Source organism: Grus americana, chromosome 3, assembly GCF_028858705.1.
Source record: "Grus americana isolate bGruAme1 chromosome 3, bGruAme1.mat, whole genome shotgun sequence".
In the NCBI taxonomy this organism is placed as follows: Eukaryota; Metazoa; Chordata; class Aves; order Gruiformes; family Gruidae; genus Grus; species Grus americana.
In genome coordinates, this window is record NC_072854.1 from 72,153,486 (window position 1) to 72,169,970 (window position 16,485).

Below are 16,485 nucleotides of genomic sequence, written 5' to 3' on the forward strand. Positions count from 1 at the left end.
GAGGTAAAAGAGCACTGCAGGGCTCCCGCCACCCACCCGCGGGCCATACTGTTGGAGGGAGATGCTGGTTTTGTCCTCCCTGCTCATAAATTTTATGGCCCCTCTCCTGAGGCTGCTAAGGCCACATGTGGCAGGTGGGGAGGTCTCAGGGGAGCGTGGCACAGCTCGCTGCGGTACCCTTCAAAGGAAGGCCAGCTATGCCACCTGGAAGCTCGCATTAACGAGTTCTGGGTGGCTGACCATTATCTGCTGATCAAAACCGAAACACAGAAGCCCAACAGAACAGTTCAGTCCAGGAACAATTACAACTTCATTTAACCTGCATCCACAGAAACTGTCAGCAAAGTTAATTAGTGGTTTATTTCAGTGGTAGCACACATATGATATGCACTTCTGTCACAACCTCCCTCCTGCTTCTCTCCTTTCCCCCACTCCTGCATCAAACACAGCAACTGGTACCAATTAGCAGTCTTTCAGCAGAGGGCACAGGAAAGGATTTATACTGTTTTCTCCTAATACTGGCTCTCCAAGCTGGGCTGGAGCCGTACCAGTGGGGCTCTGGGGATGAAGCAGCCCTGTTTCAGATGAACTGAGAATTTCAGCCCCCAAGAGTTATCAAATGAGCTTCTATCTTTAAGAAGCATAAAAAGCACCTCAGTGTAAAGAAAGAACGTGATACAATTTTGAAGTCCTCTCTTTCCCTGGACTTTCTGACTCCTGAGGACAAACAAGCCCTTATCTACAATCCAGAAAGGGATGCATTTGTAATCTGCACCTGCTTTACATCCCAACACTTGGCACAAGGCAATGAAAGCTTGTCTAGTGTTACTGTGAGCAGCCTTCATTGCAACAAAGATGAAACATAAATATTCAGAAATAAATTTATAAAAAAATGATGAGGCATTTTAGACTTTGGATACACCCAACTAAAAAGAAAAACAGTTTCAACTGCATTCCCACATTAGCAAATAAATAACACGCATGCTTTGTTGTGAAACAAACAGACTACAGTTGTGAGACTGAAAGCTACAAACTGCTCTCAAGTGGCAGAGAACCAAGTCACCTACTGACTTGGCAAGGCCTTTGTTTGTTTGTTTCTAAGAGCAAACAAACAGGACACACAATTAACAGCACAGCAATGACACCGGGCTGCCTCCCTTTGGATGCTGAGATGACGACCCTTCGATCCTTTGTGGTTCAGTTTTGTAAGGGTACAAAATGCAAGTTTCCATTTCCTGGTACAATACTTTAAAAGAGGAGGAGCTGGGAAAAAGAATCCTTAAATAAATCTTTAAAATGAGTTAAGGATCAACACCAGTGATGTTAGTCATAAACACATGATAGTTATACAAGTTAAAAAAAAGTGTTGGTTCTTTTTTCCTAAAAAGGAAAACAACAACAACAACTAATTATATTTGCCCTTTAGATGTTATTTTGTAGGTGGCTGTTCTTATGCTGTGGGCAGAGCTAACCTGAAAGCAACGGAGTACTTAAACCCTTAGAACACTCCAGAGATTCTGCCTTCGTTTTTAGATTCTACCTTTTTTTTCCTGAAATGTAGTCATTGGGCAAAGCTAAACCAAGATCCTCCACAAAAACCTAGTGACCCATCCTCCCAAGTCCTCCTAACTACCAGGTCTCTCTTCCTGCAAAGATAAAATGAGAAGAAAAAGAAAAAAACCAAGGCCATTATTCTAGTGTCTTGATATGTCTTAAATCCCCAAGGTTACCAAACAAATGTACAGCAAGTAAACTAAAAATTATTCTTTTCCTAAACTCCCTCAATCTGCAATTATCCTGCAATTTGCTTTTATCATTTGTGTGTACAAAATGTTTACAAAATGATCAAATATGAGCACAATGTTCCATTAAAAACTGCCTAGTAACAATCTGGCCTTGAGAGTGAAAAAAAAAATCAGAAAAAATGCCAACAGAACCAGAAGAGCCATTGCCCAAGGAGTTTTAATTCAAACCAGAAACTTCAATTTCAGTGACTCATATCTTTAATTATTTTCTGAGGTTAGAAGGCAGTGGGCTATCTAACAGAATGTTTTTAATATATGGAAAAACATCTTTCCTTCATGGCCTCTATAAAAATGAGTGGGGTAGTTTTAAGTTGACATTCCAAATTTGCAGAGTACAAGTCACACAAATGACACTGAAAGTCAAACCATTTGGCAAAGAATGGGCTTGAAAACAGAATCATCTTTGCACCTCTCAAAAGTTGGTTGTTTTAGATTAATAGAGATATCCTCTGGCAAAACAGTCTAGGTGAACACACCCCCTATCTCTAGACATATCTGATACTTTGCACTGTTTGTTTTTCCCTCTTGCATGTCAATTATAGCCCAAAGTCCTTCACCCCAGTTAACTCTAGTTTCTTTATTTTCCACAAAAAAAGAAGCCAAGCTGACTTTTGTTCTAACATGAAGTTTCATTTCTGTGGACAATCTGATTTTCCCTCGAAGGCAAGCAGCTTCACAGCTTCTGTTAAATGTAACCAGGATAAAAATTAGGAGCGAGGGCAAAGATCTTGAGAGGTATCTACAACAATGGAATAGAGATCCCTCATCAAAGGTAGCAGGAAGATGATTCAAATCCTACCAGAACAGCAGAGAGAGGCAACTGAGCTCTTGACTCGAAGTGCAAAGATGGCTTAGGAAAATAATTTTAGAGAAAAGGCGCCTAGTCTTTCCAAATACTGAGTCACGTTCGGTCCTCAGAGGTATACACAGCTTTCAGTAACTTCAATACAAGCGTAAACTACTATCAGAAGATTTAAGAGAGAAACGCAGTATCCTTCTGAGATTTGACCACAGTAAATGAGAGTCTTGAGGCTTTTATACTACAGGTACCTTAGCCAAAGGCCTTAAGAGGGGAAAGTTCAGGCTATAAATAGTAATGAGGAAAACATCAAGAAATCTTTTATCCTACTAAAAAAAAAAAAAAAATCAGTGCAGGACCCTTCCTTCTCTATGCTTTACACATTTCTGATAGATCAGAATAGAGTATAAGGCAACATCAGTCCCCTTCTGCTCCCATCCAAATAAAGATAGGCTTTTTTTTTTTTAATACAAACAAGAAAAATCTTTCTCCACAAAATATTTTAAACATCTCATAAAATGATACAGCATTCCTCTTTTCATTTAGGGAGGAGAAGCTAACTGTCTGCTGCAGTTAGCAGGAAATTCCATTGACAATAAAACAAATAAATCAATCAATGGTCTCAAAAGACTATGATTCAATTTACAAAGAGCTTGGATTTGACAGACGAAAGTGTTCTTCTCCAAGATTTATCTGTGAACTTTCAATTAGAGAAATGAAGTGGAATAAACTACTCAGTGAAAATGAAGATATTTGGAAGGAAAAATTAATTAATTCAATACGGGATGACACAAAGACTGTCTGGTGCCCACAAAAACAACAGAAGCTACACAGCTCAGAAGTAAAAATGGGGGAGGAAAGCTGCCTTACAGCTTACGGGTCTGGCAAAAGCTGCAAACTCTCTCGGCTGAGAGTTAGCAAATAAAGAGATAGAACTGTTTGAAAGCAGCAGGCAGCTAGGGCTTAGCCAGACCCTCATCTAGGATGCATCAACAAGGGCTAGGAAGGCCTGCGAAACTGCTGATTCACAGTAACTGAGAAGTAAAATGAAACAGTTCCTTCTAAACAACGTAAAAATCCTTTCCTGTGCATTTTGGAACATGGGCATTTTTGCCTGGACATTTGCTATTAAGGAAATCACCAGGTAAATCAGGATATTTCTGTACTGCAATAAACAAATTTAAATATTAAATAATCCTGAGGAGCTATATCAGAACGGCAGGTACTTACATTACAATTGGAAGACCCATCAAATGTTGAGTAAGAACCATCAGGCCATTCTGTAGCATCTACAGTACTCGACTGCCTGTGCTGGGCTTCGTACTCTTTCAGCTGAAATTTGAAAAGACAAAGAGAATGTTTTTCAGTGAGAAGAAGCTATCAATCTTCATTAATACAACAAGAGTTAATGTCCTTTCAGGTCTTCTTTCCCCGAAATCATCGTGGAACTGGGAAAATCAGAACTTTTGCATTGTATGTCTCACTTGTTCAAAATAAATTAATTTGCTTTCGAATCAGAAGTTTTAATGGCAAGATTATTTTTTTCTAAAGGAACTGATCTGTAAACACTGAATTTTGATGAATTGTCATTGGTAAAAAATAAGTTAAACATCCCCATCTCAGAAGCACAGTTTCCAATGGATAGACTAAATCACAACAGCCTGCCAATTTCCTTCATAAAGAAAATGCAGTAAAGACTAGGAACCATCTTTCATAATTTTAAAACTAAAGACAATCTTTCCCATTTTCCAATAAAAGGCTTAAGACATAAACCCAATCCTACGGGAGTCAGACTGTTGAGAGGATCAAGAACTGATGATACTTAAAAAAAAAAAGTTGCAGCTAGTAGCTCAGACCACTAGAGGGAAACAGTATGAGTACATATATGAACCATACAGATTAGGTACAACCCCCCCCCAAATTTTTAACAACAGAGAAGTAAAAGAATTCCCAATATTACCATCCGTTAATTCTTAAAATTTTGCATTTTTTCATGATATGATTCCCAGCAAAGCAATATTTTCTTCAGACAATACCACAACCTATTTCAAGATGTAGTATGTCAGTATAGAAATTTATCTGAGTGCCAATTCATGATCAAAATCATGTTTCCTGCACCTCTAATGGAGCCCATACAGAATACCCTGTGTTCCATCACAGTATTTTGCACAAGGGTACAAAATCAAAAGTGGTGTGGAAACTTTAACACTGACCTTTTTGCTCCAGAGCAATTCAAATCTCAGCCCTATTGCTGCACAAATACGACTCATTACAGTTATTTTTCCTGTGGTTTATTAACATTTAGATTTTGTAAAGAAACACTTGCGACAGCCACTTATCAAAAAATACACCTGTGTTAATTTTAATGTCAAATGCCAAAAACAGCTGAGTATGTTTTCTTGAAGGCTATTAAAACAAAACTCCACCTTTTTGGCTAAGAAACAAGCAGAAGAAATTTCAGCTTAAACGTTAGTATTTTTAAAAGTCTTAATTGCTGAAAATGGAAGCCTTCAATCAAACTGCCCTTCAGCCATTAGCAGCAGGAAAATAATAAGAAATATATGTGTTCTGAAACAAATAAGGCAAGCATAGCAAAACTTGAAGCATTCCTTTTAGTACTTAAACAAACCAATGAGCATGCATGATAAATAAGGACTAGTACAGGTGGGATTCATCCTCCTTACCTTTAGACAGCTGCAATGAAAATGTGTACACTTAAGGTTTCTGTCTGGTTGGCACCCTTTATTGCCAATGGAGAGAAGCAAATGCTTTTAGGACTCGCTAATTTGCCGTATATTAGACATCTATTTTTGGTTGAGCTAAATCTCACTTTTTCTCATAAACAAAGGCATTGCTATCTAATTTATGCTACCTAGCACAATGGGGCAAACAGGCAAGCTTTCTCCCCTTCTCCTATGTTTTCTGAGCAAATGAAAACTCCAAATTGGTATATCCTACATCCTAAAACAAGTCTCTCCAGGAAAGTGAAGTGTGTACATATCATACCCTAGCAAGCGCTTCCTCAATGGTGATCATCTTCTCTTTCACCATCATCATCAGCTGGATTCGTTCCTCATCACTCATCGTGATCTCACTGGCCACGTACCCTACATCCTCACCTGCAGGACAAAGCAGAGAGATAACAAGCATATGTTAAGAGGTCACGCGCAGAGCGGGGTTTATTGAAACTGGATTTTACCCAGTGCTCTGAAATCTGGTCGCCACGTGGATCTGGCTGGCCAGAAACAGACCTTCCCCGGAGCAGTCTCATAGTACGATTTCGAAGGACTGAAAGATTTGGAAGTAACTGAGCAAGAAAAGGAAGTAAATTAGGCCTAGAAAACTAAGTCTACTCTGACAAAGCAGGAGAGCACAACAGGGAGAAATAAAACGTGACTGTCATCACACAGTTATTGACCCTGAAAGACAAGAATCGAAAGAGAAAGTGCTAATTGCAGAGAAGTCCTGCACTGAGCCCTGAGGAATACTGTAGTCAGCTGCCAGAGCGGATAGGAAGCCCTTCCAGGAACAGTGTGCTGGGCCCTTGCAGCTCTCTGCTGCTGACTGGCCACATCCCCTGACCTATCTGGGCTACCTAACCAGCCACTGAGCTGGCACGTGGTGCTTGATGCACTGGGGCTCTCAACTCCAGGGCCTCTCTTTTTGGGATGAGCTCAGTGTGTCAGCACAGTTAGAACTTGCCTTGAGAGCCAGCAAGGACCCATGCTTAACTGAGAGCGTAAATGTGCCCCTTTTCAACTTCCTAAGTGGGCTCCTGTCATCTTTCACAATCCATAGTGCCATGGGGAAGCACCTGTTGGCAACAGAAGGATCTAATAGATACACATGGGGAAACAGAAATTTTCTGTGCAAAGAGAAATACTTAAAGCAATGCACAGCTGCATCTTTTGGAAAAGAACTAGAGAAAGACACCTGACAGTTTAAGTGGAATCGATCCTACACTTGCACTAGTCACTTTTACTCCTCTTCCTTGTAGTGTCTTCTCCTACAATGAGAGGCTGGATTCAAGCCTAAAGCAAACAGGTCAAAGTAAGCAAACACCAAAGAAAAGAGAAACATCTTTCTGATTAAAACAGGTCAGCATTTCTCTCCAAGTCAGGATCAGAAAAAAAAAAGGCATCTTGTTCATTTACATATATTACTTATATATTAACCCATTGCTTTGTGCATGTGCATTCACTGGCAGCCGTGTCAGAAGGCATCCCAGCCTCATGCAGGTGCCGTCTCACAGAATATGACCCATCTTTCTGAGCCGTCACGATAAGCCAAACCTGCGGCACTTCCAGATCCACAGACTCCCAACTGCTACATGGTTGCAAATGAACTTTACTCCTTTCTGATGCTGCCTCCTTCTATTTTATATGGATAGGTTGTGTGTCCTTAAAAAAAGATTTACCTTTTGAAGTCTGCCTTATTAGTCCTTTCTGGTTCTTTCGGAAATTCTGCCAAAAAAATTTATTTTTCTTTTTCCAGTCTGCTTTCCCTAAAAGGAAAGTAGGGAGGGAGGATGAGGGGAAAGGGAAAAAGAATTTCAGAAAGAAACATTAGTTAGTAAATGCTAGAGAAGCTTTCAAGCATTAGGTTATATTTTCGAAGTCAAAACTAAGAATTAAAAAAAATAAATCTCAAATTTCTTGTTTTTCTTGATTTATTCTGCACTACAACTATGCTGATGTAGCTATTTCAGGGAAATGCACATTCTTTTATAATTGCCAATGCTATAGAGGACTGAGATAAGCCAGTAACTTACATATTTTGAATTATAAACAGAAAATATTTTACATTCATTTTGATATCTGTTGAGCTGTTAATGTCAAGTCTGGATGTGTTTTTGAAGTATTTTGTTGTTTCATTTTCCTTAATTGAACCACAATTATGCAGACTAAGCCACAACTCCGATAAGTAATTTTCTAGTGTGTCTGTGCATATCTATACAGAAAAGAAATACTTTACGTATATATAAACGCACACACATGTACATTCTGCTACTTGGCATGAGAAATTTTGTAAGACCACCAGCTACATCTGACTCTTGCTGTCTGTATGCCTGGACTGTATAAGGCTGGGTCTCCATGTCCATTAATACCAGATGTGCATATGGCTTCATGATCCAGAAGTAAATAATTTGTTCTAAAAAGAACGGAATCCAGCTCAAGGTAGGGCATATAACTATGTTCTGTTGAATTAACCAGACCACATGCTATAAAGTTTATGCCATCTGCAAAAGAACATACTGTGCCTGATCTGGCAGAAATGCTACTGATACAGAGTTACTTCATCCCACTGCTCTTGAAAAATTCAAATGAACACAGTTTATACTGTGCCACTGAGTTTCAACATGTGACTATAGTGTTTTAGATCTCACCCTAGAAGCCCTCGAGCTGGGTTTACCGACTCTCTGAAACACAGCTTAAGTTTACACTGTGTAAATACCCCTAGAAAAAATTCAAAAAGAAACAAAAAACCCTTCCAGTTTTTCTCTTCCTCTCTAATGAGCAAAATAAAGTTTGTCCAGAATTGTACCAGCTCAGCTAATAAGTTAGGATAGCAATATGAACTAATTATAGTAAGTGGAAAAAAAAAAAAAGGAAAAAGTGAAAGACAATGGAAAACACATATTTAAGAATGCAAAATATTTCAGAAACAAAGGAAGAGACTCTGGCATGACACGAACAAAAATAACAGAAACCCCAGTTATTCACTGGTGGTGGTAATTTTCAGAATACAAACGGATAGGCTAACTGATCTAACATGCAGACATTTGAAATTCAATATAACAAGTCAAAAGATGCCTATTTATCACATGACAATGCTGGTTAGGCAGTCTCAGAGATCACTGAGACACCCAGCATCTGACTTTTAAAGTTGCTAAGACTTGCCTCCCCACGCCCCCACAAATGCTGCTGACTTCTGCCAGCATTGTGTTTACTCAGCTCTTCACATCCCAGCACAAGCAAAACTCAAAACCTGTTTAAGAATTCCACAGGAGTATCAAATAAAATGAAATATACTGACCTACAGAGCCTTCTTCTGAACTTGATTTATGAATGGAGAGCCTAGGACAAAAAAGAGAAATGGACTTATTGATGCAGGCTTCTCACATTTCATGGGAGCTGTCTGATTACAGTAAATTATAGTTTCCAAACAGTATATCATGAGCTGTTTTCTCTTCCCTTTTCTTCCCAACACAGTAAGTTGGAAACAAAAACCAAACCCACCGGTCTGACCACAGTAACTGAGTTCCCCTCTTAAACACGCCTTTTGTGACCAGCATAGGAAAATGCATACCGACAGAAACCTATGGTTAAGGCAAAGGAATCTAAGGATCCCTCAGAAAAACACTTTTTCACATAGTTTCCCACTTTCCATTTGTAAAACAGTATTTTGGCTACCTTAGAAACTGTAGCACAGGGATGGTGTGGTTTTTTAGCTGTATAACAGTTTTCGGCCTCTTTGTTTTTTATCTGAAAATGCTTTATAAATATGCATTCATTAAACTTTCAGAAGCCACTGTGTGCAAGAGAGGAGTAGAGATTTTTTTAAAGACAAGGTGAAGAAAGCTCGTCCAGACCCTCTGAAGCGCAACCATAGATGACTGGAGACTACAGCTTCTTTCTCCCGAGTCCCTTCTGTGTGCTTTCCCACCAGTGTATAGTCCCTTCCTCAAAAGCTAGCTGGAAAGACTTATTTTAACAGAACATGGACGTTACAAACAACCCACCAAAATAGTAAGTAAATCTTTTGTTCTCGGTCTTTATGTTCATTGAACTAGTTTTCCATAATGGATCCCAACTCAGTGCCAACAGTTCACTATGGGTTCTCTGATGAGACAACATCACTCCCCTTCACTGCCTTTTTTCTGTCTGTATAAATGGAGCTAATAGAAATTACCAAACCTTCTGCAATTCTCTGAAGCCTTCCTATGGGAATCACTATTTAACCAAGCTGCGCCATGGCAGCGAAATGACTTCTGCCAGCTTCAATGGCTTTGCTGGAGGCTCCAAATGCAAAGCATTACTGCAGCGTCTTTGCCAAGAGTTCGGCCCTGCAACATGACAATGCCCTATTGTGCCGTGGCCGTACTGCAGCCACGCAGAACGGAAACATGAGTACCCCAGCATACCAAGATGACCTCAAGCCAAATTGTTCTTAGTATGAGCCCATATAACAACACACGCATGCCATCCTCTAGTTGCGGTCCACAGTGTTTGCACAGGCTCCTTGCTTTTTCTTAGACCTCCAGAAGAGGGCAATGAAGAGTTTTTGATCAATTCAGTAAATCACTTGAAGAAAAATTTTAGTTCAAGCCAGTTCGGAGTTTAGAAGATGTAAGCAATTACCGGCCAACATTTTGTAAGCATGAAAAACATGCTCATCAATTTGCAAAGACATCATTAAAGGGGAAATGAGACAGTATGAAGTTTCAGTTTGATTTAGTAATTCATCTAGACAAGGAGGGCTTGGCACAGCGAAGCTCTGAAATGCAACCTCCTTCAACCTCAGACTGATTAGAAATTTAATCCAACACAAACTGCAAACGAATTGAAGCAACCAAATTTCAGATTTGTAGTGCACTGGGTTGAGGGAGCCATTTAGTGTTTTCCTTGCTGATAAAGTTTACCCTTGAAGGGGAAAAGTTAATGATATAGGTGATATACCACCAAACGCTTAGTTTTTAAGAAGCCTGAATAACAAATGCAGGAGAAAAATACCTACCCCATATTTTCTGGGTAAGAACTCCAGAAAAGCCAGTGTCAAAATTTAAAGACTTTCAACAGGGGCAGGATTTCATCCAGACACTTAAAAGTAAAGTTGTCAGTGTTTATTTTTCTAAATAAAGGTAAATCAGATAAAAAGTATGTGGACTTGTATACGGAGACAAGCAAGTAAAAAGAAAGCCAAGTTCTGTTGGAACTGACAGAATTAATCCACTACATGTTTTGCACCCGAGCACAGACCTCACCCATCAAGCAGTTATTCCATTTATCTTAAATGAATTTAGTATCCGTGAAATGCACCAAATCACCATCCTTAGAAACTGAAATCTGTTAATGATCAGAACTTTGCCTCACTAGTGACATCAGCCTCAAAGAGGAGAGGCAGTCTCTTGGACTCTTCAGCCTCCAAATCCATTTTAATCCTTTTCTTCTCTTGCACAGTTGCCAACAACGATGCAAGTAAGTAGCAGGTGTAGCGGCAATGTTTGTGATGTGGACATCTGTTCACTGGGAATTAGCCTGAGGCCACCGACTCCTCACACATTGGCCTCCAAAGAAGGGGAAGAGCAGTAGGAGCAAACTTCTGACACGCTTGAGCTAGAGGGGACGAGGAGAAGAGTGGGATCCACAGCAAGCAGATAATCTTCTCATTTATAACTGATTTAAGAACTATGCTGAATTTCATCAGAGGATGCAAATTCCAATTATCGCTTCATGCATTCCCTAAAGAGGAAATCTTCCATGCCTGGGCTGACCTTGAAAACGCTAACAGCTGGTCTGAAGAGATGGAAATGCCAACAAAACCTACCACATAGCGCCTGATAAGACACTTGCTTTTTAGTTCCACCAGACAACTCTGATGCTTAAAAATCCTCAGTGAAATCAATCACGCGTTTTACTTCCTAGATGTCTGGTGAAAAATTCCAGAGTAGCTCGGAGTCGCTGTATGTTTGATTTGCCAATTACACTCCCTTACTCCGTTCAATCTGCAGCTCCTCTGTGAACGTGCACTGAAAGTGATTTGTGTTCTTCCATTCATAGACTGATAACTTGTACTGAAAGTTAATGATGCAGTGACACTTGGCAGAAGTTTCAGCACTGCGTGTCTGAAAGGGAGCCAAATGCCATTACTCCACTGTGGAGGCCTTCATTTTTGTTGTGGTCTGATGTACAACTTCATTAGCAAGCTTTCACATGAAATGTACTCTGTCACAGCATATAGCAGAAGAAATGTATGGGTATATGTTCAGACAAGAAGGAAGAAAAAAAGATTTATGGCCAGAGGGAAGGAGTACTTTCTTATCAACCCATCATCTCTGGAAGCGAGTTGCAGAAGGGGTCAAAACTTTAATCGATTAATCTCACAAATTCAAACCGATCTCTAGGACAATAGTTAGGGCCTCCTGGAGCCAAACTGCTGAAATAAACAAATGAGGAAGAACAACAACAACAACAAAAAGAGCAGCACAATAGATAATCTAAAAATGGAGCTACTTTTGGGAATAGCCAAATATTACTGTCTTAGAGAGATAATGGGTTTCAATGGAGTTTAGTAAATTACATCAGACCACTCAGCGATCAGTGACGCAAACTTTAGTAGCAAAAGCTGGAGCACAGAACCTGTCCCAGGAACTAGCTGATTAGAAAGGTGGGCCTAACAGAAATGAGTTTACATTCAACGCTAAAATATGCAAGTACACAAGCAGGACTGACACTCAAGTCAGTCTTTCAAATGCTGGAGGTTTGCAAATGACAGAGTACCTGGGGATACCAGCTGAAGAAGGATAACTGAGAAAAAAACCCACGTTAATCCTAAAAGGCACAAGGATGGGAAATTCCAATGGTAGCACAAAGAATGAATATATATGGGAATAGCCGTACAAGCGTCATTACTCATGCTCAAGAAAGATGAATTCAAACCAGAAGTGGTAAAGAGAAAAGCTGTTAGAACAGTCAGGGAACCGGACAGCTTATCTTATGAGAGAAAGCTAGAAAAGTCTTGCCTGTTCAATGTGTCAAAATTGAAAACTACAAGAAGATTAATAAACCAGGCACAGGAACAAGTAGACATAAGCTGGAAAGAAATTAGAAAAGAGGAGTTAACATTTCCTCACTATTTGGACAAACTTCCAACAGTAGGCAGAGAAAGAGAGGGTGGCTTTAAAAACTAACTGCTTTAAAGAGGGTGCTTGAAAGATAGAGACCAGACCAGAGGTCTTTGACAACAAAGATCTGGACATGAGGACTGCCTCTGGAGGGCACTTCTGGGTCTTCTTTTGCAGCCTGAGGGTTATCTATGAACAATGGCAAAGCCAGGCATCCAAAACCATCTTTGAATCTATCTTTCCATAAAAGTGCTGCAGCGGGGATGACCTTGCTATACCTAAGGAATCCCTCCCTTTTATTAATTAACCCTTGAATCCTGGAGGTGGGCTCCAAAACTTGGAGTGCAAGGAAGAACCAATTTACGTCACAAGCCAAGCGAGACTATCTGATTATTAAGATGGGTTTTAACTAGGCTGTATCGAGCTACTACGCTACAGCTTTCCCTGTTAACTCTGGACTGATTCTGATCTCAGACAGAAAAACACCAGGGCTTATCTCGCATACAGAGTGGTTTGATTTTTACAACAGAGAGAGTCACACGTGCCCTGAGATGTGAATGTGCTGGTACACCGCAGAACTGGGAAAGGAAACAAATGACACCATGTGCTGCTTTCATGAATGCGCCTGTTGAATCTTGAAAGCTCACCATTCTCGAAACAGAACAAACATGGGAACTGAGAATGACAGGATTTCTGATGGGTTTTTGTTTCAGTGCTAAGTATTTTAAATGCAGATGTGCTTTAACACACGGCCGCATCTCATTTATGGACCATAAAATCCACAGGTGCATAGCACCATCTGATAATAAAACCACTACTGTTATGATCTTCAATAAACTGATTGTAGCCCTCTTATTCCCTCCCAATGACTATTTATAGCCCATTGAGGAAAATGCTTTGGATGGGATTTTCAATCTACAAATATTATACACGTTCATAGCGGTGAATAAACCAATGCAAAAGCGCATGCTGGCTCTGCTACAAAGCCATTTGGTTAGCCGCGTACATTAGAAATGGCCCAGTCACATAATTAGTATGAAAAACTGACAGACTTGTAACTGATCCTGACTGAATACAAGATAATTTATCTAACCAGAGCTGGCACAGGGAAGAAAATGGGCCTTTGGTATTTTTATCAAATTTGCATGAACCTGAAGAGAAAGCAGGCCTGCAAGGTTCTGACCTTGCTGGCACCAGTGTGAGAAAGGGATGGAAAGCAAAGACGTTTCATTCAATTATCTTCTCATTAGGTTTCCATAGCAATGGCTCTTTAAGCAGGTCAAAACTTTCTCAGTGGAAACAAACACTAAGCTGCTTGTGGGCTGTGCGTGCGGATGTGTACTTTCTGCCGCCACCAGCACAGAAGCCACCACGTTGGTCCCACGGGCTTGGTCTGGTGACTGGTGGCAGGCAGATGAGGCTATGTCATGTATTTTATAACCGACCAGTGGGTCCCAGCCAGGAGGCAGGTTACTGTCAGCTAAAAACTCTTCGTTAGCAAAGAGCAGGGCCCAACATACTGCACGCAACGCACCCCGTTCTGCGTGCATTGCTCACTCCGTGCTGTGTCAACTAGCTGTGACAAGTCGAGCTTTCTTGTGAAAGGCGCCCTTCATGCTTCCTCGTACAAAATTACCGGGCTTGAAATCTTCTTCCAGCTGCTCACAGGCACACTGGTTTCCCTCCTCACGTGTCCCAGGCGGCGTTTGGCTGGCCTCTCACTCCCATTGTGTGGGTTATTGTGGGAGTTTCCTGCCCTACTTCTCTTGAGGAGGCTGTTTAAAGGCAGCATGAATAATTTGGCTTTGACTAAATCAGGCCTCAAACAAGTGAAAACAGGGCCGTACACATTCACTGATTTTTTTTGATTCCTGCAAGCACAGGGTATAAAAAAACCCCCATATCTTAAATACAGACATCTCAAGTACAGCTAGCTCTTACTTCTTTTTCTTCCAATATTCCTTTCCACTTTTAAACCACACAAAAGGAACAATTTATTCTGTTAGTAATTAAGTGCAGCCTTTAGCATCCTCGGTTTGGGGAAACTGCTTGTTTTCTGCTTTGTTCTTCTCAGTTTCTGCTCTCTCTCTGCCTCACATCCTCTGTCAGACCCATGCTCTTGTTTCTTTGCAGATGAGCTTATGAATACCTGCCAAAGTTAATCTGGGCACCTTGAGAAGTTGCCAGAATCAAACATGATGGAATTTAAGCACCCCCATCCATGGCCTGGAGGGATGATTTAATAACCTCCTGCATTCAAAGCTTTACCTGCAGTTTGGATGCTGCAGGGAAAGAGGATTAGGAAATCTAGTGTTAAAAAATATTGGCAAAGGCCAGTAGATTAGTGTACCAAAGGGGGCAGAATTGAGGCTTACACAAACCCTTTTGCAAAACGAAAGTCATTTTCAAAAAGACTGCTGCTTTCACTGAAAATCACTGTGGAAGATGGAACACTGAACTGCAGGCACTCTCCCAGCCTTAGGCTGATTTGGCGTTCAAGTTTATACCATGGGACAGTGACTGGCTTTACTATAGCACATTCACTGCAGAAAATCCTTAAAAACAGATTCAGTCAATAGTTTCTCCTGCAGAGACAACAGCATGCAGATAGCAGCCACTTGTGTTGTGGCCTCATTGGTTGCCTGCTAACAACCTCAGAGAAAGCTGTAACGCCTGAGCAGCCTACAAGTCCTGCTCCGACATTCCCAACAAGCCATCAGGCATCTGACCTAACTGTAAGAACTTAATGAGTGAGGGGCTCGGTTTAAGATGCACGTCCTGCACGGGCAGAGAGGATGACAAAGGCATTCACTCTCGGGAGCAGCTGAAGCAGGGAGCTGAGGACGCAGCTGCCAGAGGCACAGCAGCTCCCCCACGCTAGAGGGAATGCAAAGCCCCCGAGCAATGCTGCCCTGTACTGCCTGCACCCTGCACGTGTCTGCTTTTCTCCAGCACCTTCCACTCGACAAGTCTGTTTCTGCTCAGCTCCCTGCTCTGGCAAAGTCTGGGATTTAGGTCCTGAGGATCACAGGGTTGAGAATGCTTAAACTGTAATGTGTCGCAGGCTGAGAAGTACAGCAGGATGAATTGTGGCACTTAATATGAAGTATGACCATTTACTTGGTCAGGAGTGTGCTCAAGTGGTACAGTTCAAGAAACAGCAGGTGATTCATGTAGGACGTGACAATTCGTAGCACCCATTGCCACGCGAAGGTGGTGGGAATGCCTGCGAAACACCAGATACAGCCACAACTGTTACCTCAGGCGTTGTTTTTTTGTCCTTCCTTTCTCGAGCAGCTGCAAAGAAAAAAATGAGTATACAGGAGTGACTGTACCTCATCCTATCTGTATGCAGTGCTCTTGGGTCTCTCACCCACTTCCTTCTCTTTCCTGACAGTTCTTTGATACGCCACATTTGAAACTTGCCCAGAGGCCGCTGGAGCAAACAGTGACAGCAAACAGATCTATTTCCCAAGAGGGAAAACACACAACTTCCCCTCTGCAACATCCCCAGTTCTTCTAAAAACAGGATGAGTGTCAGGATGCAGAAGCCTGAGTTCAGGGGACTGGGTTTAACCTGGATTTCCTGGCAAACATGCAGAGCTCATCAGTCTGTCATGTAGACTTGAATGCTCAAAAACGGGAACAGGCTAAAAGTTGGATTACATTGTTTTAAAGGCTCTGTTTACAATTATGAGAAAACTCTGCTCAGTCCCCTGCCTGAGTAAACATCCTTGGGGTGTTGCCATCACTTGGAAATAATAGGGATTGTATATACAACATATCCCCAGATCAATGTGGTCTGGGGACAAAGCAGCAATAGTAACTGCTAAGAACACTTTTACTTCATATTTGTTACATTGATGGTTCTTCTGGCAAAAGCAGAAGTCAGTGTGTCTGTAGAGGAGCACCTGCAGTTCTGGGGAGATTTTTGTTTAAAAATAATAATGTTGCTATTACGGATGCTGTTGCCACTTTGCTGAAGGCACACCAAGAATCTGCAAAGTTACACTAGCACCACAACCAACAGCAAGACT

General features: G+C 41.1%; 1 protein-coding gene across 5 annotated transcripts in view; it reads right to left on the reverse strand.

The window, feature by feature from the left end:
* Positions 1–16,485, reverse strand: part of SASH1 (SAM and SH3 domain containing 1) — a 558,854-nt gene that overhangs the window by 40,836 nt on the left and 501,533 nt on the right. For 4 of the 5 annotated variants that reach the window (XM_054820868.1, XM_054820870.1, XM_054820869.1 and 1 more), the window contains 4 exons: positions 8,641–8,681; positions 7,022–7,108; positions 5,611–5,723; positions 3,835–3,936 (listed from right to left, as the gene is read on the reverse strand). In XM_054820868.1, the coding sequence (XP_054676843.1) occupies positions 3,835–3,936; positions 5,611–5,723; positions 7,022–7,108; positions 8,641–8,681 (343 nt within the window). The remainder of the gene's footprint in view (positions 1–3,834; positions 3,937–5,610; positions 5,724–7,021; positions 7,109–8,640; positions 8,682–16,485) is intronic. The other variant, XM_054820872.1, reaches the window with a different exon arrangement.